Below are 27,928 nucleotides of genomic sequence, written 5' to 3' on the forward strand. Positions count from 1 at the left end.
AAAAGAAAAACTAAAACACACCCGAACACAAAGTTTCTCCTCATTTTCAATGGTCGCAACAATAATTCAGTTTTCATTTTTGAACAATGCGAAACCATTGAATCGATAGAAAGCACAATTCTTAGAATTAACACATAGCTTTCGAATTGAGCTTTATGATAGCTCTATCTATACTTAAACTTTTTCATCAATTAATAACGGCTTCTTTGAAAATCCAAAAATGTTTGTGAAAACATCTATAACACAGACGCGAAGGTACGATTCGCAAACACTAGCGAGAATACGAAAAAAGAGCATCTCTATCAATTGCAATAAGAAAAAGAAGAAATAAACCTCGAAGTAGTAGAAATTTGGCTACGTCTCGGATTCGAACCGTGACCTAAAAATTATCAGTCTCACGCACTAACCACTCAGCCAGAATTAAGGCAGAGAACAGATAATATGAAATTTCCAATTCTAAAGAGCGTGATTATAACAAAAGTGCCACCAAATATGTCAACACTTTTATTTGCAAGTTAGGTTGGGAAAAAAGATTCATACTAATACACTACGCTGCCAAGCTTGCTAGTGTAAGCACAGGGTCAAAGCTGATTTCGCGCCACCTGCAATTTAAAAAAAACTTCTTCCTAAATACAAAAATGTGTTTAAAAACAACTATAAACACAGATTCGAAGCAGGGCTTTCGCGCCACCTGTAATACATAACTTAAAAGCCAAAATAAAAAGCCACCTGCAATAAAAATAAAAACCAACATTCAAGAACCTTGACTATGAAAAATGACTTCAATATCTTCAATAGATTTTCATTCATTTTATAATCACAGCATTCAACGAGAACAACCACCCATGCTCGAGTAAATTTACAACTCAAAAAAGCGCAATGGAAAAAACACATTTAAATTATTTATTTTGAAACTGGTTCAAAACTAAAGCGTCGAAAAGACTAGCATTATTCAAAACCAGTTTGAAATGCTGAGTATCTTTGACTGAATCAACCAAAAACTGCATCATTTCTTGGAAGTGTCTTTGAAACTCCAGTTTGAGAGATCTCTTTCTGTACTTAACAATACATGCTCCAATAATATGAGATTGAATCAACTTCCCTTCGTCTGGTAGAATCTTTAACAAATGCAAAATCGTTCTGAACGTCGAGATTGATTTCTCCAACTGCTCACACTCCGGAATTTCTTCATTTGAGTTCATATCAAGTTTTTTGAAGTTCTCTTCCAGATTATCTTTCTTCTGTTCATCTCCCGACGATATGTCATCATTTAGATTAGCGTCTTGCTGGTGCTTTCGTTTTCTTTTACGATTTTCTTTACTTTTTTTGGGGGCAACTTCACTCTTTGAGAGCTTCTTGGTCGAGCAAAGCGTGAACAAGTAGTCAAAGATCCGACAAAGTGTGATAGAAAATACAATCGGAAAGATGAAATTTGGGCGCTCTTTCAATAGGTTGAGCAAAATGATCATCTCAGCGTCTAACAGAGCCTTGTCGACTAATCGGGACTTCGAATTCTTGATGTCCATGCACTGCATCACCAACCTCGACTGATCAGCTTCGAGAATGAAGTTGCCGTATCTATAAACAGGTCAAGAGTATAAAGCCGGTTACCCTAAGTAGCTCAGGATACTGCTAGGATATAGTTGTGTGAAATAATAGCTCTGCCTCCTAAGAGTACAAAAGTAAATGGACCAATAGATAAATCTCTCGTGCCCATGGGAGAGGGGTTCCGCAATAGGTAGTTGAGGCATGTTTATAGCCACTTCAAACTAGTTTCAACACAAAGGCGATACTAAATGGAATAACCATAGTTACGCGCAAATGAACCAACAAATCAAAAAAAAAAATCCATCGTTTTATTTAACATTAAACTCAATAACAGGCACCATTAGAACTTAACCACAGAGCAATTGGAACGTTAGAAAAAAGTCTGTGGGATGTGGGAACCAGGCCGACAAAAAAAGCTGACGAACCATAGTACAAAATTGCAAAAAAAATTTCAGTTTGCAACAAAACAAAAAACTGGTTACGACTGGAATAGAACACTACGCCTTCTCGTGTCAAGGAGGTTATTTCCACAGCGCCAAATGCGCAGAACCATCTTTGAATTTAGAATTGAAATTGTCGTTTTACTCGAAATAAAGCAAGTAAACCGAACAAACAATTTTTTTTTCAAAAAAATATCGAAAAAAAATCAAAAAGGCGCTAAAACACATCAACTTAAATTCCTGCAAGCAATTTAAGATGTGAGCAGCATGAAGCTCAAAAAAATAGCTAAAAGGATATAGAATTACTTATTTTTTCGAAAATCTAAGAACGTGTACCAATAAAAAGTTTAGGTTTGGTATTCTTCGATGTTTCTAATAGCTGAGCTGTCAACAAATTGCATGCCGAGGGAGCTAAGCCGACAAATCAAGAAATTGCCTGATAGTCAGAAAATGTGATTTTTAAAACATTGAAAAATCATTACTTAGAATCATTACTTTGAATCAAACTAAAAGAAAATTTCTGAAACTTGTGATTTAATGCATCATTTTGAATCAAACTTATAATTTCTAAGATTTAGTGAGAATTAAAACGCTTAATTACAAGAAAGAAAAAGCCAAATGAAGACAAACAATTAAACCCAAGCAGTGGACTGAAAAATAAAACATCTATTTCGATTTTTTTCTTCACTAACAGAGACGTTTGATGGGTAAAAATCCAAAAATGTGAATTATATTTACAATATTCAAGATAAAACAAAAAGAAATAGGGCATCATAAAAAACCACAGAAAAGAACTCTTTATTTTAAAATTATATTGCATTATATTTTCATTTCAAAACAATAAAATCTCATAACTTAGAAAAATTTATCCAATTTTTTTTTGATCTGATAGCAATTAAAGCTTTCTTAACCCGACAATAGCTTAAAACGGTAACCGTTGCAAAAAAAATCAGCTACAAACACTCAAACCAATATAAAAAAAGTTCACAGAAGCTTGATCGAAAAATTATACCAAAAAAAACTGCAGACAAGCTCATGATTACATTTAACTTCACCAACTTACAGCATAACACAAAAAATTATCGATTGAACTTTTGAGCCGACTTGAGCTTTGTGAAAAAGAATTAAGTGCACAAAAAACTTTATTCCAAAAAAAAACTAAAAAATACAAAGAGGGTCGGAGATGGGGATTTCAAGGTTTTTATAATACATTGTTTAAGTTATGACCGTTTCATGAAAGTTCACCAGAAATAAGTAGAAAAAATTAGGCAAACAAAGCTACAGCATTAAAGGCAACATCCAATTAGCAGAAAATCATCCGAAACATTTTCGGTAAAAAAATCTCATTAGAAAAACTTGTAGGTACCACTTATGAACAGATAACGAACTTAATATAGGCGGTACATGAAGCTGATACATAGATGGATGCAGGTGCGGTATTTGTAAATTGACCATTTTTCAGTTCCTTCCTAAGTGCCTATTGTGTGAACATAATTATTTACGGGAAAAAAGTGTATCACCGGTTGCAACACACTCGCTGATCGCAAAATTATTAATTACGTAAATTATTAAGCTGCTACACGCAGAACTATTGCATTTGGATATCAAAGTAGAGCTCCTAGAATGGTAATTTGCTCTCCCCGATACAGTGATCTCCTAGATAAAAAAAACCTGGTTTTCCCCAATACTAGAAAAATACTTCTAACGGCCAACTGATTGCGTGCTGGACCAGCTTGCGTTTGATAACGCCTTTTGATGTGTTTTGCCGTTTTTGCTCAGTATAAATTGATCCTAATGAATTCAAAACAAAGATAGCGTACCTCGCTCCAGCTAGCAAGATTTTCATCCACAACATTTTCTTGTCACTGGTCAAATATGGACTTGCTCCATAAAAACTGGCGACTAATTTTCTGTAAAAGCTCTTTAAATGGTTCTTCCCGAATTTCGATATCAAAGCTTCCAATAAAGCCGCATAGTATTCTTTCGCTGGACAACTTGCGGATTGGAGGAGTTCTTTTTCAGTGAACTTTTTGAAACAGTTTTCAGATATACTTCCAATCTGATCTACGCTAAAGCAGGAAAGCAGTTTGTTCGTAAACTTCCGACACGAGTCGTCAATCGAAATTTTCGCTAAAATTTCCATCACATCTCCAAGACAAGACTGCGTCATTTCCTTGCCTTTCAAAGAAAACTTCTTTTTGAAAAAGACAGTTATCAACTGAATATGAATAAGACACACCTTGGTAGAACTTTTTGTAATTTCACCACAGATTTTTTCAAAACCATCATCATTCGGCAAATCATTTTTGAGTATTAAATCGCACACTACACCCAGTAAATGTTCACTTGCGAGAAAATGCGAAGACTCATGTATCACATTTTCTCTTTTAGTTAGAAATTTAAGAGACTTTTTGGACAACCAAGTGTCCTTTTCCAGGTTTTTTTTCTTTAGTTCCATCTTCAGCAAAACCATTGCAACTCCTATCTCAGCCCGCAGCCTTACACTTTCGCTGTTATCTTCACTCTTAATCTCTTGTATAAACATCGCTAACAACTCGTCAATTTTAGCGCTCAAATGAAGGTCGTCAAATTTCATTGTAGCTTCAAGAACTTTTTCAAAGGATTTCAAGAACGAGTCTTCGTCTACTTCAGTATGTTTCAAAACAACTCTGGTCAGAAAAACGAGGTCAACTGCAGACTCATTGGCTTTCACAAAAGCATCATGCAAAATAGCTCCCAACACTTTCAATGGGAGACTTTCAATTTCCAAAACCTTGGTTAAGTTTTCATCAGTCAAACCAACAGTATTTACAGACTCTAAAATCACATGTCTAGTTTTTGTCAAAGATGTTCTCGATTCTTCTTTTAACTTCCTAATTACAGCATTGTGAACACTGGGGTCACTGAAAACTCGGGGGTGTTTCATGAAACATTCAGCTTCATTACAACTCAGTTCATCAATTTCATTCAATAGCTGCTCGGCCAATAATTCGAGCATGGTTTTCCGCTCTTTTTTGCTACTCATACGACAATACTGCTCATATTTCGCAAACAAGACTGAATTACCCAGACCTTCTTTACACTCTGACGATAATGCAATCATTTCAGTCAGATGATTACCACAATTTTTGACGACAGTGTTTTTTGATTGCGAAGTAACAATTGTAAAAAGTGTCACAAATTTCTCCAATATTTTGTTATCTTCAATATCAATTCCATTTAGCAACTCAATTTTCTGTATAACTTCTGTCAAATTTTCCTCATACGCATCGACAATGGTCAAGTTTTCTTCACGTATGTGCCCAAATGACAAATTTGATAACTTAAGGACAACCTTCAAAACTTTTGGTTTCGTTTCCATATTCGCATTTACAAATGCATCAAAAAGAATGTTCACTAAATTGAATGTGGTTTCCATGTTAACAGAAGTAACTTTATCCGACCAGTATTGCTCTATCAAAATGAACATTTCATCTTGAAACGCGTCAAATCCGATTTGCTGTAGGCTTGAGATGAAGAATGATTTGAAGTATTTGTTAATTTGGTAGATACTGTCGTAATAGCGGAGCGAAATTAGGATAAAGTTAGAGTGCTTCATGAGTAATGCACAGGATGTCGTTTGAATCATGGCTTTCGACATGGCATGTCCGTCCAGGAGCATCACCAACGTCATCAGGTCAAGTTTGGCCTCTGCGAACAGACAAGTTGACAAATTATAATATGTGGACAAAAAAAAAACACGCGCCACAATCAGATTTACACGCAAAAAAATTACCAAATTTTAAAATAATATCCAGAAGACTGCAAATTTAGCACAGAGGCGAAGTTTCGCTTAGCAAATACTGTCGATAACACGGCAAAAAAGCAGTTCTATAAAGTGCAATAACAAGAAATAGAAATAAGCCTCGAATTAGCAAAAAATTCGGCTACGTCTGAGATTCGAATCTGTAACCTAGAGATTAAGATTCTCGCACCCTAACCACTCAGCCACGGAAGCTGAATAGTTGCTAGCCAAACACTAGTCACAAATAAAGCAGAGAACAGGTGCTATGCAATTTCCAATGATAGTGAATTTTCCAAATAAGTGAACACTTATAATGAACACTTTCATTTTCGAGTTAGGTTAGAAAAAGAAGAAGATTGGTAACAATAAACTAACCTGACGCTAGCGTAAGCAAGGACAGCCAGTTACTGTGCAAGTAGCACAGAATGATCCGACCATAGTCATAAAAAATTACAACCAAGTTTTTTCAAATTATTGCCGTTTTTTTTGTCGTGGTGTGATAAAAGGAGCTGAACAAAAAAACTGGGAATTAGGTATAATCAACAGTTATAGTAAAATAAGTAATTGAAAAACATTTCTTGAAAAAAAATACTTTTTGCAGTTTTTTGAATTTTTGATTTCAAAAGGGCCCTAAAATACTCAGAGTAAACTAATGTTACTCAAGAAAACTGAGTTTTTACATTTGAAAATAAGCAATTGTAAGCGTTTAAGCATACAATTGCTGATTTCAAATCGGTTTTTTTCGACACAGAGAAAATTTGTTTAAAAATTTCTAATATGGTTCGAATAACAATTTTCAGGGCTTTAATATGATATATCACTCAACCCAGTCCAATGATTATTTGTGGTACCTGATTTTGCGTGGAAAAAAACTAAAACACAACCGAATACAAAGTTCTTCCTCATTTTCAATGATCAGGACAAAAAAAATTCTTGAAAGTGACACATGAAAAAAAAGAAAAAGAAAGAACATGATTATCCGAAATCATGTTGAAACAAGGATAGAACAAATGAAAAAAGTAGCCCAGAATGTTCCAATAAGTATTTTAAAAAAATAAAGTTTTTTGAAAACAGTGTATTTTTTTTCTGTGTGGTGTGATTAGAGCCCCTAAGTAAGAATTAGGCATATTCTACAGTCATGGTAAAAAAAGGCAAATTGGGCAACAGTTTTTGTAGAAAAATGACCGGAAAATTTGACCGAATTTTTTCAATTTTTGATTTGCAAAATAGTCCTAAAAGTCCAACAATTAACTTTACTCAAGTAAAACTAAGTTTTCACCGCTCAAATCCAAAAATAAGCTATTGTAAGCCACCTCGCTCCCTTTATTTGCTCAAAATTATCCTAAACTTCACAAATTTCAAACCAGTTTCTTTCGACACCGGGACAACTTTTTGAAAATTTTTTCATGTTCGAATCAGGACTGTAAGGGCTTCAACAAAATATACCATTCAACCCAATCAGCCATATTTTTGGTACCTAATTTTGCGCGGAAAACAAAATAAAAACTGACACATCCGAAGACAAAGTTCCTCCCGATTTTCAATAGTCGGAACAACAAAGTATATTTTCAACTAGTTACAATCAAATGATATCAATACGTTTAGTTATGTCTATCCGCTGGTATAATTTTATTTAAACTTATATGAGTGACAAAGTCTATGAAAACGGAATGAGACGGAAATCGGAAAATTAAAAAAAGGGGAAAATGAAAATAATTTCAGAAAAACAGTGATTATCTGAAAAAATCACTTTCGAAACTAGAAGTCGATCACGTTTTTCTTGACCTTTAAACTTTTGCTGTTCAATAGTCCAATTTGCCTTCCTTTCAAAAAAAGAACCGGTTTTAAAAGAAAATAAAACTCAAACCCCGAGAAAGTATATTTGAAATCATTTAAAAAAAAAATCATCACGACACCTATATAAGAGCCTGAACTAAGTTCATATACTCTTAAAAAATTTTGAGCAATTAAGTTTCAAAACTACATGAATTGAAAAACAAACTTTCAGTTTTTGCTCTTGATGCGACACAAAAATATTTAATGCATCACAAAAATATTTTGATGCGGCACTTGACTTGATGTGGCGAGCAAGCCGACGAAAGATAAGCAAGCTGACAAAAGTCCGACAAGACAATTTTTCAACAGAAAAAATATGGTCCGGCGTTACCTCTCGGCCAAATGGAAAGAGCCTCGAAGTTGCTTAGGTTCTCTAACAAAGTAACTTCAACTTCAACTTCTTCCAGATTTGTAAAAGTTGTTTACGGGATAAAAAGTTTTGTTCCCGATTACAAGACACTTGCTCGCGTGGGTGTAATTAAACTAAAATGAATTGTGAGTGGTTACACAGAGGCGAAAACGTATAAATATGATCACCAGCAAATGAAGAGCTTAATCAATCAATGAAAAAAAAACTTCAAAATAATGGTTTTTATTTGGTCAAAAAAGTAGTCAAAATTGAAAAGGACAAAAAATCCTGATAAAATTTTTTTTGCACCTTTAGAAACTTTACAAAGAGCTTTTAAAATGCTAAACATCAACCGAACCTTTCTGCGGGACCTTAGGAAGAGAAAAATTAGCAGACACTAAAGTCTATAGAAAATTCGAAAACTTTCAGTTTCCACAAAAAAAAAAACAGGTCCCAATTGAAATCGAATTTCTGAGAATTGTCGTCTGAAGCATGGGTATTACCACTGCACTAAACGCTCAGAACACTCCTTGATATTATTTAAAAAAACTTTGAAAATTTTTCAAATGAACACCATGAAATTTTTTTAAAAAAAAGCAAAAAAACAGGCAAAAGCAAAAAAACTTCTTGGAACTCAATTACTTGTCAAAATCGCAATACATTGAAGTAAATTTTTAAAATAAAATCGAGTAAAAATTCTCAAACTTTAGGAAAATTAGGAGCTGCTGTAACTAAGTCGACAAAAAAGCAGACAATCAGAAGTCCGACAAAGATGGTTTGACGCGCGGATAATTTTCCGCTGACAAAAAAAAACAGGTCCTGGTCACAATCGAACCATTGAACTTTGTCTAATTATATTTTTTAGAGATTTGGCACAAGTCAGTAGCATCCGGCTATGCTACTATCGAAGACACTATACGATGTTTCAAATACTACAATAACCAATGGATAAACAAAAAGGAAAAATAACCAATAAAAAAATAGAAATCGATTTTTTCAATGCAATTATTTTAAAATTGCAAAAAAAGCACAAGGAATAGCAAATTTACATAAATAAACATCTGGCAAGAAAAATATGCGAGTAAAATAAGCTTTTTCCAAAATAAAAATAATGATTTATCTTAAAAAATACAAAAACATTTTTTCAGGCTAGACTCGCAAACTTAAATTGATTATCTGATAGCATCTAAATAATGGCTAATACTCAAAAACTACAAAAAAGCAGGTTCATTTTTTTCAGGCTAGATTTTCAAACCTAAATTGATAATCTGATAAATATAAATAATGAGTAAAACTTTTCGAAAAATTGAACATCTAATGAAATATGTGCTGTACGAGTTCGTGATTATCAAGTACGAAATTTTTTATAAATTTATGAACAAAAATATGCGGAATATTATTAACTATTCCCCCTTGCAAACAAGAGGGGAAAGAGATTCGTTACTAGGAACAAAATTCACATAGATTTTACCGTTGAATAATTTCATTAATGGGGCTGCTGGCAATTCGTTACTAGGTACCAAAGGGGGAAAATCACTTAAACGATCCTACCTGCGTTAGCATCCTCTTCAAACTTGGAGTGAATTCCCATTTCGGCAATGATACGTCTGAAACTCTTCCTCAGTCTAGAAGCTGGTTCGAAACTATCACTCCACCTATTGGCAAAGTGAAATGATTAAAAAGGTGACTTCGAAAATCTTTAATTTGGGTAGCCAAAGATTCAAAGAATAATACATGCAAAATACCAAAATCACGCGGTTTTGACAAATAGCTGACAATTTCGCCGTTGCACTTACAATCTTTTCGATTGGAAAACTTGGCTGCATATGTGTTGCCTTATTTAATGTCCATTTCTGTTTCTTCGGCTACCCACGTAACACACCCAAGTAATAAGGCAACATATATACTTGCAACATACCGAAATCACGCGGTTTTGACAAATAGCTGCCAATTTCACCGTTGCACCAACATTCTTTTCGATTGGAAAACTTGACTGCATATGTTGCCTTATTTAATGTCAATTTTAGTTTGTTCGGCTACCCAAGAATTCAAATGTGCCATGTCGATTCAGACACACCTAGACTAATGGTATCAGGGCAGATGCCTGAAAGTTCCGACTGTCCTAAAGCGTTTCTGGGGTAAATCGATGAAGTTTAAGAAAAAAATTTAAACAAAAAAATCATATTTACTGGAAAAATTTCCCCTCATCCCCATTATGATGTATCCTCAATTTGCAACATTCAACCCCCATAACTTCAAGAAAAAACAATCATATGTAAAATATCGTTTTGAATTTGAACGCAGTGCATCAATATTTTCCGAGTATTTTCTAAAAAATCCATTAGAAGCGCTTCCAAGCATAAATATTCCGTCACTTTTTTCAAAGTCGGATCACAAAATTTCAACAGAAAAAATTCATATTTTTCATAGCAACTTTTCCCTATCCTGATGAAAAAAATGAAACACCTTTTGATTTTATGTTTCAGGGTACCTGTATCTTCTAGATGGCATAGAAATCTAGCAAAAATATCATTTTTAATTCAGGGTAATTGCCCTCTTTTAACCTATTTTTTTCTCAAATCGGAGAAAAATACGTTTATATGAAAGCTGACAAAGACAAAACTTGCTTAAACTTTGCTAGTCTTGAGATAGTACAAGATTTTATGACAAAGATAAGACCTGAAGTGCATGAAAAGCACGTAATGCTATAATTAAAAATTGCTATCAGTGAAGTGCTGATTGTTTTGACGCCCTTAAAGTTGTTCGAACATTTAAAAAATATGCGATAACACTATATGTATTGTGCAGAAAAAATCAGCCCACTTGAGCAAGAAAATTTTTCTCAAATTGGAGAACACGAAATTTGCTTAGAATTGAAATAGTGCAAAAGTTCATTTATTTTAAGGTTGACTCATTTGATTTGAAATTACGCCGAAATTGCAAGGTCAGTTTTTGAACAAAACAAATTATACACAGAGGGGAGCTCCGCTTCAAACACTAGCGAGAATTTGACAAAAAAGCAGCTTTATTAGGTGAACTAATAAAAGATAGAAATGAGCCTCGAATTAGTATAACCTTGCTCCGTATGGGCTTCGAACCTGTGACCTCAAGACTTGGAGTCTCTCGCTCTACCCTCTCGGCCACGAACTCTTAACAACCGACAAACACTTGTCACAAAAATCAGCTACATCTGCAAACAAACTGCCAATGCTATGCTGCAAAAGTGGTACCGAATATAAATACACACAATTTTGCAAGTAATCGTTTGAAATATAACAAACTGAAGGCACGCACACTATCTTTTTGCATGTAACAAATCGCACAGCATAAAACCACATTAAGCATAAAATATGCATTTCAAAAAATTGCGAGAAATTTTTTGTCAGAAAATTTCTGAAATCAAGTTTTCTTTATTGTTACGTTGTTTGAAACAAATAACTTTTTTCGGTTCATTTGATGAATTAAAAATGCATCAACTGTGTTAACTTAGTAATATTCGAATGTCAAAGCACATGCTAGCAAAACCCGTAAAGGTGCCTTAAAAGTGGCACCAATATTTGCGACTTAGGTTAGAAAAAAAAGAATATTCGTAGTATAACACTAACGCTGACTAAAGTAATTAGCCTCTTAATATATTAAGATCACCAATTCGGTTTTCTCGACTAAGAGTTTGGCTTCTTCGCTTCAATTAAGACTCACCTTTCAGTTTATTCGTGCATAAAATCTTTACCTAGCACGGAGGATCGTTTTTACTATTTGTCAAAGACTTTCGAGAGCCCTATTAGTAATTTCCCAACCTAGTTCAAATATCATAATTATATTTCCGACCTAGCCTAAATATCATAATTAATTTTCTTACTGCTTTCAAACATTCTACTCTCTACTATAGTTCAGGTTTCTCTCAACCCATTTTCCTTGCACAGAGGGGAAGCGGAGCTTCGCAACACTTGCGACGCAAAAAAAACATTGCGCTGAAAAATAGTGAATGAAAAAAAAAGACAGTAGTAAAAAAATCATGGTTGTTGGAAAAAATTACTTGAAAAAAACAATTTGACAAAAGTTGAAAAATTACAGCAGCAAAAACTTCATATTTACATTAAATGAAAGTCAAAAACAGCCCTTAAAAAGGTAATTATCTACCGAGCGGAAGCAAAGGCGACAAACTTAGGGTCGAAACCTGTTGAGCCGAAAACAAAACTGTTGTCATAAAAAATTGCATTCCATTTAAAAGTTTTTACGACCCATCCAAACTGAAACACATAATCCCAAACGGATATATTTTGACCTCGAAATATGCAAAATAAGTTGACTGAATCAATATAAATACACAAAATCTGTTTGAAAATTCAAATAATGAAAAAAAAACTCAAAATCAGACATGGTAAATTAACAAATTAGTGAAGTTTCAGTTATAGTAAAAACTGTTTAAATTGAACCAAAACCCATACTTTAAAAATTAAACCAATAAAAATCCTTGCAGATAAAAATGGCGTTTAAACAAAAACGGAAACTGAACCAACGTAAACTAAGACGAAAAGCAGGAACCCGAAAAAAAACTGAGAATTTTTTTTAAAAAGGTCATTACAACCTGAAACGGACTTGAAATAATGACTAGCTAAGTGATAGTTTTTTATTTGATATTTCAAGAAATTCAGCATGAGAAGCTCTTCAAAAAGTGAAGATCCTGTGGAAAAAGTTGTTTACGAGAAAAAGTCCAGTACCCGATTGCAATACCCTTGCTTATAGCAAAGGTAATTACTGACTACTTGGTACATGTGGTTTTCTACTGTCAGGGTACCTGCATACTCTAGATTGCAGAAAACTCTGTTAAAAATATTGTTACTCAGGGTACCTGAATCTTCTAAATGGCGTTATAACAAATCAACGATATTCTTCGACCGATGAAAATGATTTGAATAAAAAAATAACATCAAGCCTATATATTCCGTAATTTTCTCCAAAAACTGGAAGAAAAGAATGTAGTCAACGATGCACTGAAAATGAGTTCTGGTTCCCTATGATTACACATTCAAAGAAATTTGAGACCAATTGCTCTTTTTCACGCGCAAAAGCAATTCAATATCATTACTGATCAAACTATTGTTTTTTGGACAAATTCAACTTAACGGTCAGGACTTCACGGCGTTGGACAAACCTGTTATCAGCAATCAAGCATACTTTAAACACAGGTGAACCAAAGTGAAGAACACCTAGGGCACCGCTACAACTGGAGGCATGTGTCTGATTTTTTGAATTTCGTTATAACCAAAACCTTAGTTGTTTCTCTACTAAAATGAGTGAGAAGAGTGAAAATTTTTGAAATTTTCCTAAAGACAAAACAATTCTCTTACAAAAAATTAAGGAGTAGCCTAGAAGAAACTATGCATGGCAAATTGTAAAACTAAGCTTCCAACAAACTTTTGAGTCGATTAAACCCAGGGGCGGATCTAGGATTTTCTCGAGGGGGGCGGATTTTCTGACATCTCCCAAAGCGCTACAGGGACTCCTGAAAGACCCGGTTTTGGCCAAAATTTCTGCGCTGCAGGCAAAATTTTGAAAAAACGGCTAAAAAAGGCGTTTTTCGACACTTTTTGGAAAAACTTGAAAAGTTTTTTCGGCCGCGCGCTCCCATCTCAAAATAAGTGTAAGTTGGCGCGCAAGGCGCCTTTAGAAAAAATTTAGTGTCCGTTACCAAAAATATATATCTCAAAATAGTACAAAGGGGCCGGCAGAGGCTCGAATCCAAAAATTTCACTATTACGAGGGCCATAATTTTATGAGTAAAAAAAACTTTGAGCCGGCAGGGGTCGAATCCAAAAACTTCACTATTACGAGGGCCATAATTTTATGAGTAAAAAAAGTTTGCGCGTAGACAATAATGGGAAGGGGAGCTTTCAAATCCCTTCTATTCAATGAAACCAAAATCTTAGATTTGATGGGTTAGTTTTTGAGAAGTGTGCACACGCACAAGGGTGTAGGCGCTCTTTTTATGGACTCCCCTTTTTTGGAAATCGGAACAAGGGTTTTTGAAACTAAATTTTTTGCAAAAAGTGATAAAAATTTACAAAGCGTTTTAAAAAAATTAAACAAAAAACCCAATCCCATACATTTTCAAGAAACCTGTTTTTATCAGACAGAAATTCTAAAAAAAAACATTACAAGCAAGAAAATTGAAATTCAAACTAGCAACTGAACAAAATTTACGCAGCGGGAAACAGGCCGACAATCTTTGAGCAGACACCAGTTGAGCCGAAAAAAAACTGATTTAAAAAAAATTCAAAACGTTTCAAGTCGCCCCCTGAAACTGCCCTGTATTAATTAGCACCCACCCAGTAATTAAATTTGAATTTTCATGATAATGAGCAGCTCAGCGGCCTAAAGATTCAAAAGTGTAACAATGCCGAAAATACCTGAGTAGAAACAGTTCAGACAAAAAATTCAATTTCAAAAAAAAATTTCAAATCATCTGTACCCTCAGAACACACAAAAGCACACAAAACATTTTTCGGACTTCCTAAGACGCAAACGGAGGCCAGTAACTCGATCGAAAAAATGAAACCAATTAAGCCAAAAAAAAAACGAAAAAAATGAACACCTGAGAAATGCCAAGCTATCTACTAATAACTATGAATAAAACCTATCATAAAAGGTTGAATTAGAAATTGGTTACTTGATTAGTTGCATAAATAAAGCATGACAAAACTGTAATCTTTCAACAGTTTCAATAGTGTTTAGATACTTTATGAGTGGTGGTTGGCGGGAGACCTGTCCCGACCTTGACCTTTAGTATCACATCAAATAACATACATCTAATGGTCGGCTCAATATCACCTTGACTGCCGTACCACGTTTACCCCTTTTCAAAAAATTGGAATGACTTGATATAACAAATTAAATAATAGCACTGGTGGAATGTTTAACGAAATATAGCTCAGAGTTTCAGTTTTCATTTTTCATTATAGCTGCTCGTCTACTCCTTTTTAATAGATCTCTTAAATATCCTCATGATTCCTTTCGGGGTTGGTGGAGAAGATGAAAGTTCCCCCCTTAGATGTTTACTAAATTGAGTGGCGTTTTAGGCGATGGTTCGACGAATTGGTCCTGAGAGATTTCTTTCACCGCATGTCTGACCGAGCTTCCATAGAATTGTGTTTGTTTCTTCGTCCTTCCCGATAATCTCGAAGAATTAGAAGTTGAGTCAGTCATCCTCTAAGTCGTCTGTATCTGGGGAAGGGGTCTTTTTTTGCTTCGTATGTTTGGGAACCTTTATCTTGCTTTGTTGTGGCTGTTGTTCAATTTAAGGGCTCAGGTCGTCTCCTTCCGACGAAACCGGAATCCATTCCTGAGCACTTGGAAAGATCTGTTTCAATTTTGAGCTCGTAGGGGCCTGAGGGAGATTTCGGCATCTGGCTTTGGTTTTGCGGGACGGTTGCCTTTCCCGTTCTTTTTGGGCTGAGTTGGACCAGTTCGCTTTTCTCTTTTGTTTCAGGTTGAGTTACGGTTGTTGGGTGATTTTCTGCCGTAGATTGTTGTGATAAAGTTCCAGCCCGGACTGGTGGTCCAATCTGAGGTGTGCGGGAGATGACATTGCATTTCTGCACAGCTTGTTTTGAGGAGCTTTGTTTGCCTGAAAGATAACTACTTTTCAACCTAAGTGCTATATGGTTTTTCCGGATAACCTTGCCCGATGCTGTCGTATAAGTGTTTTCCGAAAACTTTACAATATGTTCATTGAAAGGTCTAAAAAAACTCTTTGCTGGATCTCCTGTCAACAATTTTACGAAATACCTCTACTTTAGACCGGTCCGAAAGTAATAAATTATGAAGATTAATCTGGGATTTCGAGTTTGTCAATTTCGGGATGTCGGATCTAAATCTCAGTGTTCCCGACGTGAGATTGCTCCGAAGGGATGCAGCCAAAATCTGGTTCCTGTCCATCAAGATCTTCAAAGCTTCTGATGCCTGTTCTTGCGTCAATGCTTTCTTCAGTGTCATCCATTCTTTACTTGACTTAGCTAACTTCTCTAGGGCCTGATAGTAAGGTGTCTCTGAGATTGTAGTGGGGCCTCTGAATCTAGGTGTGACTTCTGGGCTACTAAACCCTTTCTTTACGAACTTAACCCTAGGTCTGCTGTCACAGTTCTCCCTTCATTGTTCCGCGGTTAGTACGTCCCTTTCTAAGTATAAGTTCCTGGAATCTAAATTTAATTTGGATTTTAAGTTTTCCGACTTTAACGACCATTCGGAATTGGGTTTTTTTTCCGAACTGTAGCTCGAAAGGCGAAGAATATGTGACACTATTTTTATTGATTCTTATGTCCTCACTAATGATTTTTAATGCAGTTTCTATACTCTCGGAGTTTTTCTCCAGTTGCATTACTCCTAACTTCCTTTTGATAGTCTGAATAGTCTTTTCAACTAGGTCACAAACTCGGTGGTCACCTAGTGGGCAGTAGATGTGTTTTATCCCCTTAGAGACGCAAAAAGATTTGACTGCATTGTTTTTATAACCTGAGTATTGGTCCGTTCTAACTGAGTTTGGAATAGAGAGAATAGTGATATAGTCCTTCAGAAATTTCAAGATCTTTTTGGCACCTGTTGTTCTAGTTAACATAACAGAAGGGTAATTAGAATAGCGGCCGATAGTGACCAGAAAGTAAATTTGACCACCTCCTCCATCCGAATGTGGTCCCGCATAGTCTAGTTGAATTTTTTTGGTTAGATTCATTCAATAAAGGAAGAGGCTTCCATGAGTTAAGCTTGTTAATGGATTTCAGGTTGTTACCGAATATTGTACATTCCTTACACATTCTGACGATATCTCGGTTGATTCTTGGCCACCAGATGTACGGCTCCGCGTCTACCATGGCTTCCTGGCCCGGATGAGATCTGCGTAGTCTTGATAAAACTGCTTTTTGCAAGCAGGAAGGAAAAGCGATGCGGTCGCCAATAATGATGCATCCGTCCTTGATTGCTGCTGCATTCTAGAATGACTTGATGTATGGATCTATTCTCGAAAACCCCTCGTAGTCTTTGCTGAGGATCGCTTGCTTCGTAAGACGGTAGGTTGGGTCCTCGTCGACCAGCCATGACAAAATGTCCGCGTCGAGAATGCCCGTAAGTCCTGGGAGTGAATTCCTATCGTCAGCTACAAAGTTTTTTGGTTGAAGCGTTTATTCTGTTTACTTGGGTCTTCCTCCTCTGGATGGTTGCAACCTTTCCCCTTTTTGATCTCAGATTTGCCAGGATTTGGGCGTATTTGAATTTCAGTTGGGATCTCCTTTCCTTCTTCTGTGTAGGTTTCTTTCTCCTTATTGCCCCTGCCCTTCTCATTGATCTTGTTCTTGCGAAGAGGTCATCCGATATGGGCGCTAGTTCGCTGAGAAGGAGTTCGAAACTGTCATTTGTCTGAGATACTCTTGATTCAGCCACATATCTGAAAAAGGGATGTATTGGTTAGAACTCGGTCGGATTGATTTGATTGGCTGATATTTGTTGGTACTCGACGGTGGCAGAGATTTGCGGAAAATGACGAGAGAGTTGGATGAGGATTTCGCTGAGTTAATTCTAGCTTCTGATTGGTTGCGAGAAATGGCGGGAAAAACGCATGAAAGTTCGCCCTCTAGCGGTTGTGCATAATTTACATTGGAGTGATTTGATTGGTTGAGGAGTGAGTATCCTCAATTATTTGCTTATATTTACATCTATTTTGGCGAAAAAGTACGTGCATGATCGGTCGCCCTCTACCCTTCGTGCATAAACTAATTTGGAGAGATCTGATTGGTTGTTCGGTTCTGGCTGAAATTTGTCGCCCTCTTGTGTAAAATCGTTTTCAATGAATTTGATAAATCGACACTTCCTCTTTCCTGAATCTAAGTTTTCGTGGGTGAATAAAATACTTGTCTACCTAGTTTAGGCGAATAGTTGAAGGGCATGGGTGGTTTTTTCCGCGTTGGAAATTTTTTCCTTCCACAGTTTTTCTATGTTGTCAAGCGCTGAGAAAAATTTATTGATTGATTTGACTACAAACTGTTCATCAAAATTAGAAGGGTCAGGCGCTTCGAAAGTCGGATAGCGGGATAATCGACAATTCCTAGTTTTGATCCAGATATGTGATATATATCGCAGTTAAAGGGTAGGAGTCTATCTGCCCATCTGGTTAGTCTTGATTGATAAGATTTGTTGCCACGGTTAGTTTTCAGAGCAGAGATTATTGCTTTGTGATCGGTAAGTAGTTCAAAGTTGTTGCCCAGTAGGTAATTAGGTGAGTTGTTGTTCTAAAGCTGCCCCACCCACTGTGGCTGGCGTCACACTTGATTTTGATTTTCTCTTGGGATCATAATGGTGCATCATGGTGTTATCCGATGTTACTTTCAACGTAGCTTCGAAAGTGTCTTGTTGGCTCTTGTCCCAAATGAACATCTCTTCTTTGGAGGCTGTCAGAGATGGACGGAATTGCTCCGTCTATAACTGTAGGTTAGCGTTGGAGATGGTTAAGTACACCCATAAAGGATCTTAATTGTTTAAGAGTTTATGGGAGTTTTTAGCTCTAGAATAGCTTGGACCTTGGAGTGTTTTGATCTATAGACTAGGTGATCAATGTCGACACCCAGCCAAGAGATCTTTTTTTACTGAAAATTCACATTTCGATAACTTCAATGCGAAACCCTCTTTGTACAGTCTTTCGAATATGTTATTTACAATTAGATGGTGGCCGGAGAGCGACCCTTTTGTAACGATTAAAATATCGTCTAAAAAGCAAATGACTCCCGGATTATTGTTAAGAGTAATGTCCACTGCCTTTTGAAACTCTTAAGACATGTCTGAAAGCCTATAAAAGCCGGTTTTGAAGCGGTAAGTGCCTGTAGCGTCTCCACATACAATGTTAAAATTGCAGTGGTTACTGACCGAATCACTTAATTGGAGCTGACTAAAAGCGTATTTAAGATCTAAAGAGGAAAAATACTTCATCCGGAGAATAAGAATTGATTGTTTGGGCTGCTACGTCCAGTTGTTCCAAAAGATATGGTATTTGATGTTGGTTTTTAAAGATCTGAGCATTCATGGGTTTTGCGTCCATCGCTATTTCACTGAGCCGTCCTGCTTTGCCGTATTAACCACCGGTACTACAAAAATTCGCTGGTACACTTGTTCAGTTTCACTTAATGACCTTCTTTGATAAGGCGTTTGATTTCCTTTCCAATTTTCTTTTGAATGTGAATCGGTATTCTCCGACCCTTTTCCTGAATTGGGATTAGAGGCTGTTTGAAGACTGTGTGTACGCGATGATTTTTTGATCTGCCAAGCCTCGTAAAAATATCTTTGTAATTATTTGAGTAAAAATTTTTCCAGTGGGTGGATGTTTACGCCATGTCGTTTTCTTCGACTTCTAGAATCTCCTGAGAGCGGGATTCGGTTGTTTTGACTCCTATTGCAAACTTGTAGGATTAGACCTAACAGACATCTCGTCCTGTTTTCTGATATTCGAAAATTGGCTGATTTGCCTTTCCAGCCTAATGATGATTACTAGAGTTCCAAATAATTCAATCGGTTGGTGATTATAACCTACATAGGATATGTCAATAGGCAATGATGATTTCGGATCCATTTTTACATTTTTTTCCTGTCCTTAAGAGGAGGTCCTCTGTATTTTATTTACAAAAGAGGCTGGACTGCCCGTATCTTATGTAGCTTTTAAAAATGAACTGTTTACCCTTAAGGTAACTTGGAGGCCTTTGATTTTTCCAGACGATGAGTTTATGACATTCAGCTTTTATATTGAGATTAATTTGGGGACTGTTATGATATGTATCCCTCTGAAAAAAATTTGGGTTAGGACGTTGGTGATAAGTACCTGAAATTTTCATGACACCAAACTCTGATTCGCTGTTCAACGTTATAAAGTTTATATCTTCTTCTACTGTAGAATCAGACTCGTTATCTACATTGTTTACATTTTTGGTAGAATTACAACATCTGGCGAAATGTCCCTTTTCCTTGCATGATTTGCAGATTAAGCCCCCAGCTGGGCATGATGATTGTGATTGGGAGAATAATCCTTGCCGCAAAAATAGTATGCTTTCTGATTATTGGTTTTTTTTTTGGTTTTTTGAGAACTCTGATTTTAGAATTCTGATGTACAATTTTGATTTTTCTGCACGGTTTATTCTATTTTGTAAGTTCTTTGTCTTAACTGATAGTGTAGGTTCCTGTTTGACCCTGAATGGATTATTTGTTTTCTGATTTGAATAATTTGAAATAAAGTTGTTTTCCAGTTGTTTTTGAAGTGTAGATGCTGTTGCGTAACCTGCTTCCTTTAACAGTGCATATCTAAGCGTTTCCTCTGGGGAATTTCCCGGGCGAAGACAAAGTTCTCTCTGGATATCTTTGAATTTCATTTTCGCATTAAATATATCTCGGACTACCTCTTTCTCGATTGTTACTGACCTGCGTAAGGCTGCTTGGCCTGAGAGTCTTAAAAAGGATTCTATACCTTCCCTGTCAGCTTGGTTGGCGTTGTAGAGGTGCATGCGTTCGACTATAAAATTCTCTTTTTTGGATAGACCTTCACATTGGGCGAAAAACTCCTTGAAATTTTATATCAGAGAGAATAGTATGGGGTAAGCTTTGGAGAAAACGTTTCTTCCCTTCGGTTTCTAGGGCAAAGAATAAACGTGATTTGACTCGTTGGTCAGCTTCGTGATAGAATATGTTTTGTCCTAACTTGGGACCTTTCTTTCTCCTTTCGATATTTATTTCGTTCACTTTCCTGATTTCTGCTTGGTCTTTTGTGACCCTGTTGTTTCTTTCGGTTTCGTTTTCTGAGTATGGAATCCTTTCCGGTCTAGGAGGAGGGTCGTGAAATACCTCCGCGGGATCGAATAAGAGGTCTTTAGGATCACATGTTCTCTAAGATTAATTGCTAAAAAGAATTGGCCAATCCAGATTTCCCATGTAAAAAAAGGGGGATGGCTTGGGCCAAAATACAGGTACCCCTGAAAGTTCAGTCCGTTCCTCATGGGGTCAAAACTGCAGGCTGCGACATGAGAAATGCCAAACTATCTACTAATAACTAATGAATAAAACCTATCATAAAAGGTTGAATTAGAAATTGGGTAATTGATTTGTTGCATAAATAAAGCATGACAGAACTGTTATCTTTCAACAGTTTCAAGGGAGTGTTTAGATACTTCATGAGTGGTGGTTGGCGGGAGACCTGTCCCGACATTGACCTTTAGCATCACATCAAATAACATACATCCAATGGTCGGCTCAATATGACCTTGACTGCCGTACCACACCACCCACGGCCTTTGACGTCCCAGGCATATTCGTTACCTCCTGTTAAAGTAGTTGCTAACCGAAAAAAAATCCATACTCCGATTTGATAAGGCTTGCTAATCGCGAGCGTAATAATATATTCTCCCCACCTGTTGGCCATGTGACTCGTGTAGAGTGCAGATAGCAGATTGTGCAATACGGCACACTTGACCTCAGACTCCATATGTTGCTGGGAAATGATGCGCTCCACCATCGAGTCAACGACAGCAGAGGGGTCAACTAGCTCTTCGCTGATCAGCGACAACTCCCAAAGCCAACTTCCTAAACATTGTGCTGATGAAATCAGAAGACGAGTTGACACCTGCGATATGCCAAAAAAACAAATGGCAGCTTGCCGAAAAAAAAATAGAATAAAAGCCACTAACTCAATTTTTTTGAATGAAAAAATATTGATTTATTTCTCTGTCTCGAAAAGGTCGTTGCTTTTGAGGAAAAATACAGAAAAAAAATGCGAGTATGGAATAAGTATTGAAAAACAAAGTTTACACAGGCGAAGCACACACAAAATTTACTAGCGAGAACACGACAAAAAGCAGCTTTATAAAGTACAATAAGAAAAAATAAAAATCGAAGTGAGAAAAAAAGAAAACAATCAGCGAAAAAATAAAAATTGTTTTGAAAGCAACAAAAAAATGCGAAATAAATGCAGCTCATTTAAAATGCAGCCATGCTCAAAAATCTGTTTCCTGGTATTCCATCAGAACAGACATGACAATTCAGGACGACCACAGTGTCTGAGAAATCGCAGGCACTGACGGCTCTGATACTCGTACTGATAAAAATAAATGCCAAGCACTGACATTTTTTGACTAGCCTTTTTTGGCTTTTTGACCCAACTTTTTTTGACCCAACTAATTTCTTTTTCTCATAAAAAAACCATGATACTACCTCAAAAAAAACACTGTGTAAGTCTGCTTAGATTTTTGATTTTGAACCATTCAGTAAAGGTGCGCTAAGAAAAAACACTGGCACTGATATTCACTTGCTGGCACTGACAGATCACGCTTCGCACTGATTTGGCACTGACAGCACTAAACGCACTGATACCCCCTGCTATTGATTCAACTGATTTTGTTTAACTAGATGTTAACCCAAAAAAATCTTAATTCCGGTTTGATAATGCAAGCTAATCGCAAGCGTAATAATCCGTCGTATATATTTAACAAACCTAGCTTTTTTATACAAGGAAAGCCTTAAAATATCCAAAAAAAAAGGTAATATTTTCCACAAAACAATGCAGAAAACAAAAAATGGTTATATTGTTCTGGTTTAGGGTTAGATATTGTCAAGATCTGATCAACCTTAAGATTTCAATATGAAAATGCTTCTTTACCTCACACAATGAATCAACTTTTGTAAGTCTCGTAGAGCTCAAAATTTTAAATCACAATGAACTGATTTAGAATTTTAAGGAACTTCACTATCTTAGGAAAAAATTGGACTCGAGAAACCATATCAATAACTATTTTTCCCTGGCCTTATTAAATCATTTAATATGATATACAGAGCGTATCTGAATTATCCGGACAGAACAACTAAAAAATTAAAATTTAAAACGCATTTTTCTCAGTTTGGTTGAGTTCAGATGGAAAATGATGGAGACAAACTTACTGAGAGGTTTAGCAGAATTAACATGCTGAAATTCATTTTTACGAAATTCGGTCTCAGCTTTTACCCCCAAATCGATCATCTTTATTAATTTAAACGATCAAAAGTTACGCCAAAGCACCGAATCAATTGCTGACCAAAAACATCAAACTGAGTCTCTTATGTAGCCTATCAAAGTTTAATAGTAGAGTCTTCTAAAGTTTCTATTAATCAACATTTTTATTTTTCTTTAATAGCCAAAAAGCGCCATTTTTACTACATGAAAAATGAAAAGTTTCCTATAATTTAATGAGTTACACAAGAGGCTCACTTTGATATAGTTTTCTCAGTAATTGAACTGATAGTTTTGGTATAATTTTTGATTGACAAAAAAAAATTATCGGTTTTGGGGTAGAATGTTGGGACTAAACAAGTTTTGTTCATTTTGCTCTGATAAATAAAATCAGCACTGAACAGTTCGAATTTGAATTATCCGGACGAAACAAAAAACTGGTAAAGTAAAGTTGATTTGAGATGAAAAAGAATGAAGACAAATTTTGCTCAGAGGATTTTTATGGCGCTTATAGTTCTGCGAAATTCGGGCTTAAATACTGATCATTTTGAATTAATGGGGTCAATCAAAAAATACACCAAAACTACCTGTTCATTGGCTAACAAATTACAAGAAAGTGAGCCTCTTATCTTTAAAAAACATTTTGGAAAGAATATGAAATTTTATATAGTAAAAATGATATGAAAATGGATTATTTTCTTCAAATACTAGGAAATTATACCCTTCATTAACTTTGTTGACCTAGACAAAAGGCTCATTTTCATGTAGTTTGTTAGCCATTGACATCTTAGTTTTAGCGTGTTTTTTATTGCCTAAAAGCCAAAAAAGATCGAAGTTTGCAAAAATTTTTGCACCATATGAATTTGAGAGTAACGAGCTATAACTTTGAAGATTTATTCGTTCATCCGGATAATTTAAATCACAATGTATCGGTTAACCCCACTTGAAGTCTTGTGGTACCTTATTCTGCGTGGGGAAAAAGTAAAAATTCGTGATCAAAAAAATATTGAAATTAATTTGTACGTAAACACTTAAGATTTACAAAAGGCGTCGTTTTTCAGCTTTCCAGGTAATTTGCTCTAACAAGTTTTTTATATCAGCATTGTTGTTCATTTAAAGTCATTTTACATGAGAAATAAGAGGATAGCCAGTTCATGTGCAACTAGCTTAGAATGTGCCGACACGTTAACGAGCCGACAAAGTTACCCTTTTTTTAAAAATTAGTGCGGCCAATTTAGTGTCGTACAATGTGTGATGAGAGAACTGTATGAACGCAGAGAAAGCTAGCGAATGGGACAGAACCGATAACAGGGTGATATAGTACATAGGCGGTCTATTTTCATGTAAACGCAAAGGCATTTGATCTTTGATACATTTAAAACACTATTTTTAAACTGTTGTCTAAGAAAGAGTAAAAAATGAATGAGCGTTTCATATTCCAATTAGGAAAACGATTACTCAAAATGAAAGTATTGTTTATATTCCATTCTGTTCATTTTTTGAATAAATTATACGCATTAAACGGGCAAATTTTGTGCTAGCAAAATAGCACTTGCATACTTACCAATTATTGTAATAGTGCCTTGACAACGCTTGTCTTGGAAAAAAGAACACAGTGGCGAAGCAGAGCTTCGCACCACTTGCAATGCAAACATTATAAGCCAAGAAAAAGTTATCAAAACATCAGATAACAAAATTAATTCATAAAAAATTTTTTAAATTATAAAAGCAACAAAATCAGCCTACCTCCAACATAATTTTAAACCTGCCTACTATACATCGAAGTATTCCGAAGACACGCAATCGAACCAGGAGTGAACTGCATAGGTAAACTTCAATGAAAGAACCAAAAACCACTAACTCTGATTTACTTCTTAAATTAGTAAATGAAAGACGCATAAATACCGAGCAATATTATACAATTTTTCAGGAGCCTAGACAAATTAAATTAGAACAGAACAAATGTGATCTGAAAAAACTAAAAACACTGCAAAAACTTTCGAAAAGTAATTCCAAAACAATTCAAAAAAATCAAAAAAATAGATTAGACCAAAAAATAGATTATAACAAAAACGAATGAAACAAAAAAACAAGAACTAGACACTGTTTGAAAAATCAAATGATTTTAAGCAGCTATGAAGCCAAAAAACGCCGATTTTCATTTCCAAAAATTCCGATGAGAGAAGACCAACAAGTTGACCGAAAAAACGGTTTAGTGAAAAATTTCGATTTTATTTATTTCTGACTTGATGGCAATTCAGACTTGCTTGGATCTCGTTTTTGAATTGAAACAGCTACTTATCAAAACAATATGGGCTAACAAGCAATGAGAACACAAACAAACGCTTAAAAGATTAAAACCACATTTATTTTGCAAACTGAAAACAAAACCGAAAAAAAAATTTGAAAAAACCTTTTTAATCTTTTTCATTTTTAAAACTTTCATTTTTATTAGGAAGGGTCTGGCAAAGTGATCAAGATTTGATTAAACATTTTGTGAGACTTCAACTTATCTCATAAAAATCAACAATTTAATTGATAAAAAAATCATTCGGAAAATGAGCCGACGGAATTAAACCCGACACTCAAATGCCGAAAAAATACTGAAAATTTAAGGCACAAAAAATACTATAAAAGGAACTCATAACAATCACACAAGTCCCATACCTAACCTAAAATGCACATACTACAGATACCTCTACAGTAAAACACGTGCGAATTCACGTGCAAATACTGTGGACAAAGTTGTTTACGGGAAAAAAAGTCTAGTACTTGGTTGCAAAACCCTTGCTTATCGCAAAATTTTTTCAACTTTTGGATCTCTAAACTGTCCCCCCCCTTTTTGCAAAAGGGGGGAGATTCGTTACTAGGTAAAAAATAAACATATGCTTAACCATTGAATTATTTTTTTATGGGGATGGCAATCCGTTACTAGGTTCCCTAGGGGGCGGGGATAGTTGAAGAGATCCCAATTTTTGTAGAACAATTTTTTTTATTTAAAAAAAAAACAAAAACACACCCGAAGACGAAGTTCCTACCCATTTTCAATGGTCTGAACAAAAATTTTACTCGTTTTATATAGCGCAAAATGGGTTGGTATATAAATGAAAGAACGCAGATGCATTTGAAAAATCAGAAATTAAAGTCTAATCATTTGGGAAAAATACTCGTAATTTATAGCTTCGTGTTTTTTTCTTACCGTAGCAATGCGATAAAACGAAGGCATCTTCTGTTACTCTGTTAACTAGTTGTGACAGGCTCACAAGCAGAGCCGTTTCCATATCAGTCGCGTCAATCTTTTCATCCTCTGCCTTCGGCTGTTTTACTAACGTAATAGCAGAAACAACTTCTTTGAAAAATATGGCATTGCAAGTTGCTGTCATTTGGCGTCTCCAAGTTTCTGCTCCTTTCGTGTCCCAGTTTTCGAGATTCTCCTCTCGACCTACGAGAATGTTGCGAATATCAACGTGGAAATTTTTACCCCATGTCAGCAACCGAAGTGAAAGGTCAGAACTCTCGAACTCGTCAACATAACTTCGCTCTTCACCATCTGTAGAAATACAATTTTGAACTGTACCGAAAACGAATTCTAAAGTTTCTGCCTTGAAATTCTTGTGACTCCGGGTAAACACCAGAAATTTCAACATCGAGGAGCAGAAATCGAACAACTCTGAGTTGCTCTTTAGCAAAGTAGTCGCAGAATCCAGAAGCACTTTCATGAAGTCTATACTAGGTGTCTTTCGAATTAGTCTGAATTCGAGAATATCTGCAATGGCTAAAAATATTTTCACCCTGAGTCGCTTTTCTCGAACAAACGCGTCAGAGTACGTTAAGACAAGCTTCTGGAAAATATCCATGTATAAGTTGCACTCCTCCAATGCATTTCCAGATTTACAAAAGGCGACCTTCTTTCCCAATGAGAAAGCCATTTCTATTTCATTCTCTTTCTTCCCAATGTAGACCTTGTTTTTATTGTCCATGACAAAAGACTTCAGCACTTGAAGCTTCTCAGCCAGCGTTCTGTCTTTCGACACCATTATCTCATGATGCAGAGTGTCCACTATTTCAGTTGATATTGACTCGGCAGACATGGCAAAATCTGGCACAAAAAAATGATTTCGTAAAACACACTGCATGTATCTCACTCAAACCATTTTAATAAAAATTATGCAGCTATCAATTTGATGACAATTGCATCGGGTATCATGTATTCACCAAAAACAAGACTACTGGGCTACTGCTTAAGTATCATAAGTTTTCACCGTTCTTCATAGAGAACGTGAAGTCAGCTACAGATTCGATTCCAAAGTTTCACGCCTAGATAGCTAATTAAAAAAACTTGAATATATATTACCTTCAAAGACGTTTTTTGTAATATAGATTTTTCATGTTTGATATGAACCATGCAACAAGAATTGCCGTGAAAGTTCCGACCACTAATAATTTTGATTTTTTATTCATTTTTCAAATTTAGTCTGTATAAATTCCTAAAATTTTACACAGAGACGAAGATGCACTTCGCATACACAAGCAAAAATATGACCGAAAACGCTACTGGGAAAAACTGAATCAGTAAAACTGAGTCTACAAAATTTCTCCAGTGACGGACACCAATTATGAGTCTACATAATTGCTAAGTGACTCAAGCCAATTATGACGCATTAGCAGTACCAGTCATTTTGAAAAAAACAACCAACTAACATGCCTCAATTTATAGAGCGGACGCATTTTAACTCATATACGAAAAAGTTCATTAAAAAGATCCGACTCTGCCCAGGTTCGAACCCTCTTAGTTTGCTGCTGGTCTTCTTCACTACCTCTACGCTACAGAACCATGATACCTTGAACTAAAATGCTATTTGTAATATAATAGTCTGTGTTCATATCCTTAGCATTGGCTGTACTTAATAGCTGGATTAAAATGAACACTTTCAAAATGAACACATTTTGTCGCAACAATATTTACGACT

At 35.7% G+C, this 27,928-nt stretch overlaps 1 protein-coding gene across 1 annotated transcript; it reads right to left on the reverse strand.

Moving 5' to 3' along the window:
• Positions 1-823: 823 nt before the first annotated feature.
• Positions 824-27,053, reverse strand: LOC134848552 (uncharacterized). Its single transcript, XM_063866062.1, has 5 exons — positions 26,158-27,053; positions 21,388-21,559; positions 9,509-9,612; positions 3,809-5,678; positions 824-1,578 (listed from the first exon to the last, which is right to left on the reverse strand). Exons 1-5 carry the CDS (start codon positions 27,047-27,049, stop codon positions 900-902), a joined length of 3,717 nt encoding a protein of 1,238 aa, XP_063722132.1. The 5' UTR covers positions 27,050-27,053; the 3' UTR covers positions 824-899.
• Positions 27,054-27,928: the final 875 nt, after the last annotated feature.

Source organism: Symsagittifera roscoffensis, chromosome 1, assembly GCF_963678635.1.
Source record: "Symsagittifera roscoffensis chromosome 1, txSymRosc1.1, whole genome shotgun sequence".
NCBI lineage: Eukaryota > Metazoa > Xenacoelomorpha > Acoela > Convolutidae > Symsagittifera > Symsagittifera roscoffensis.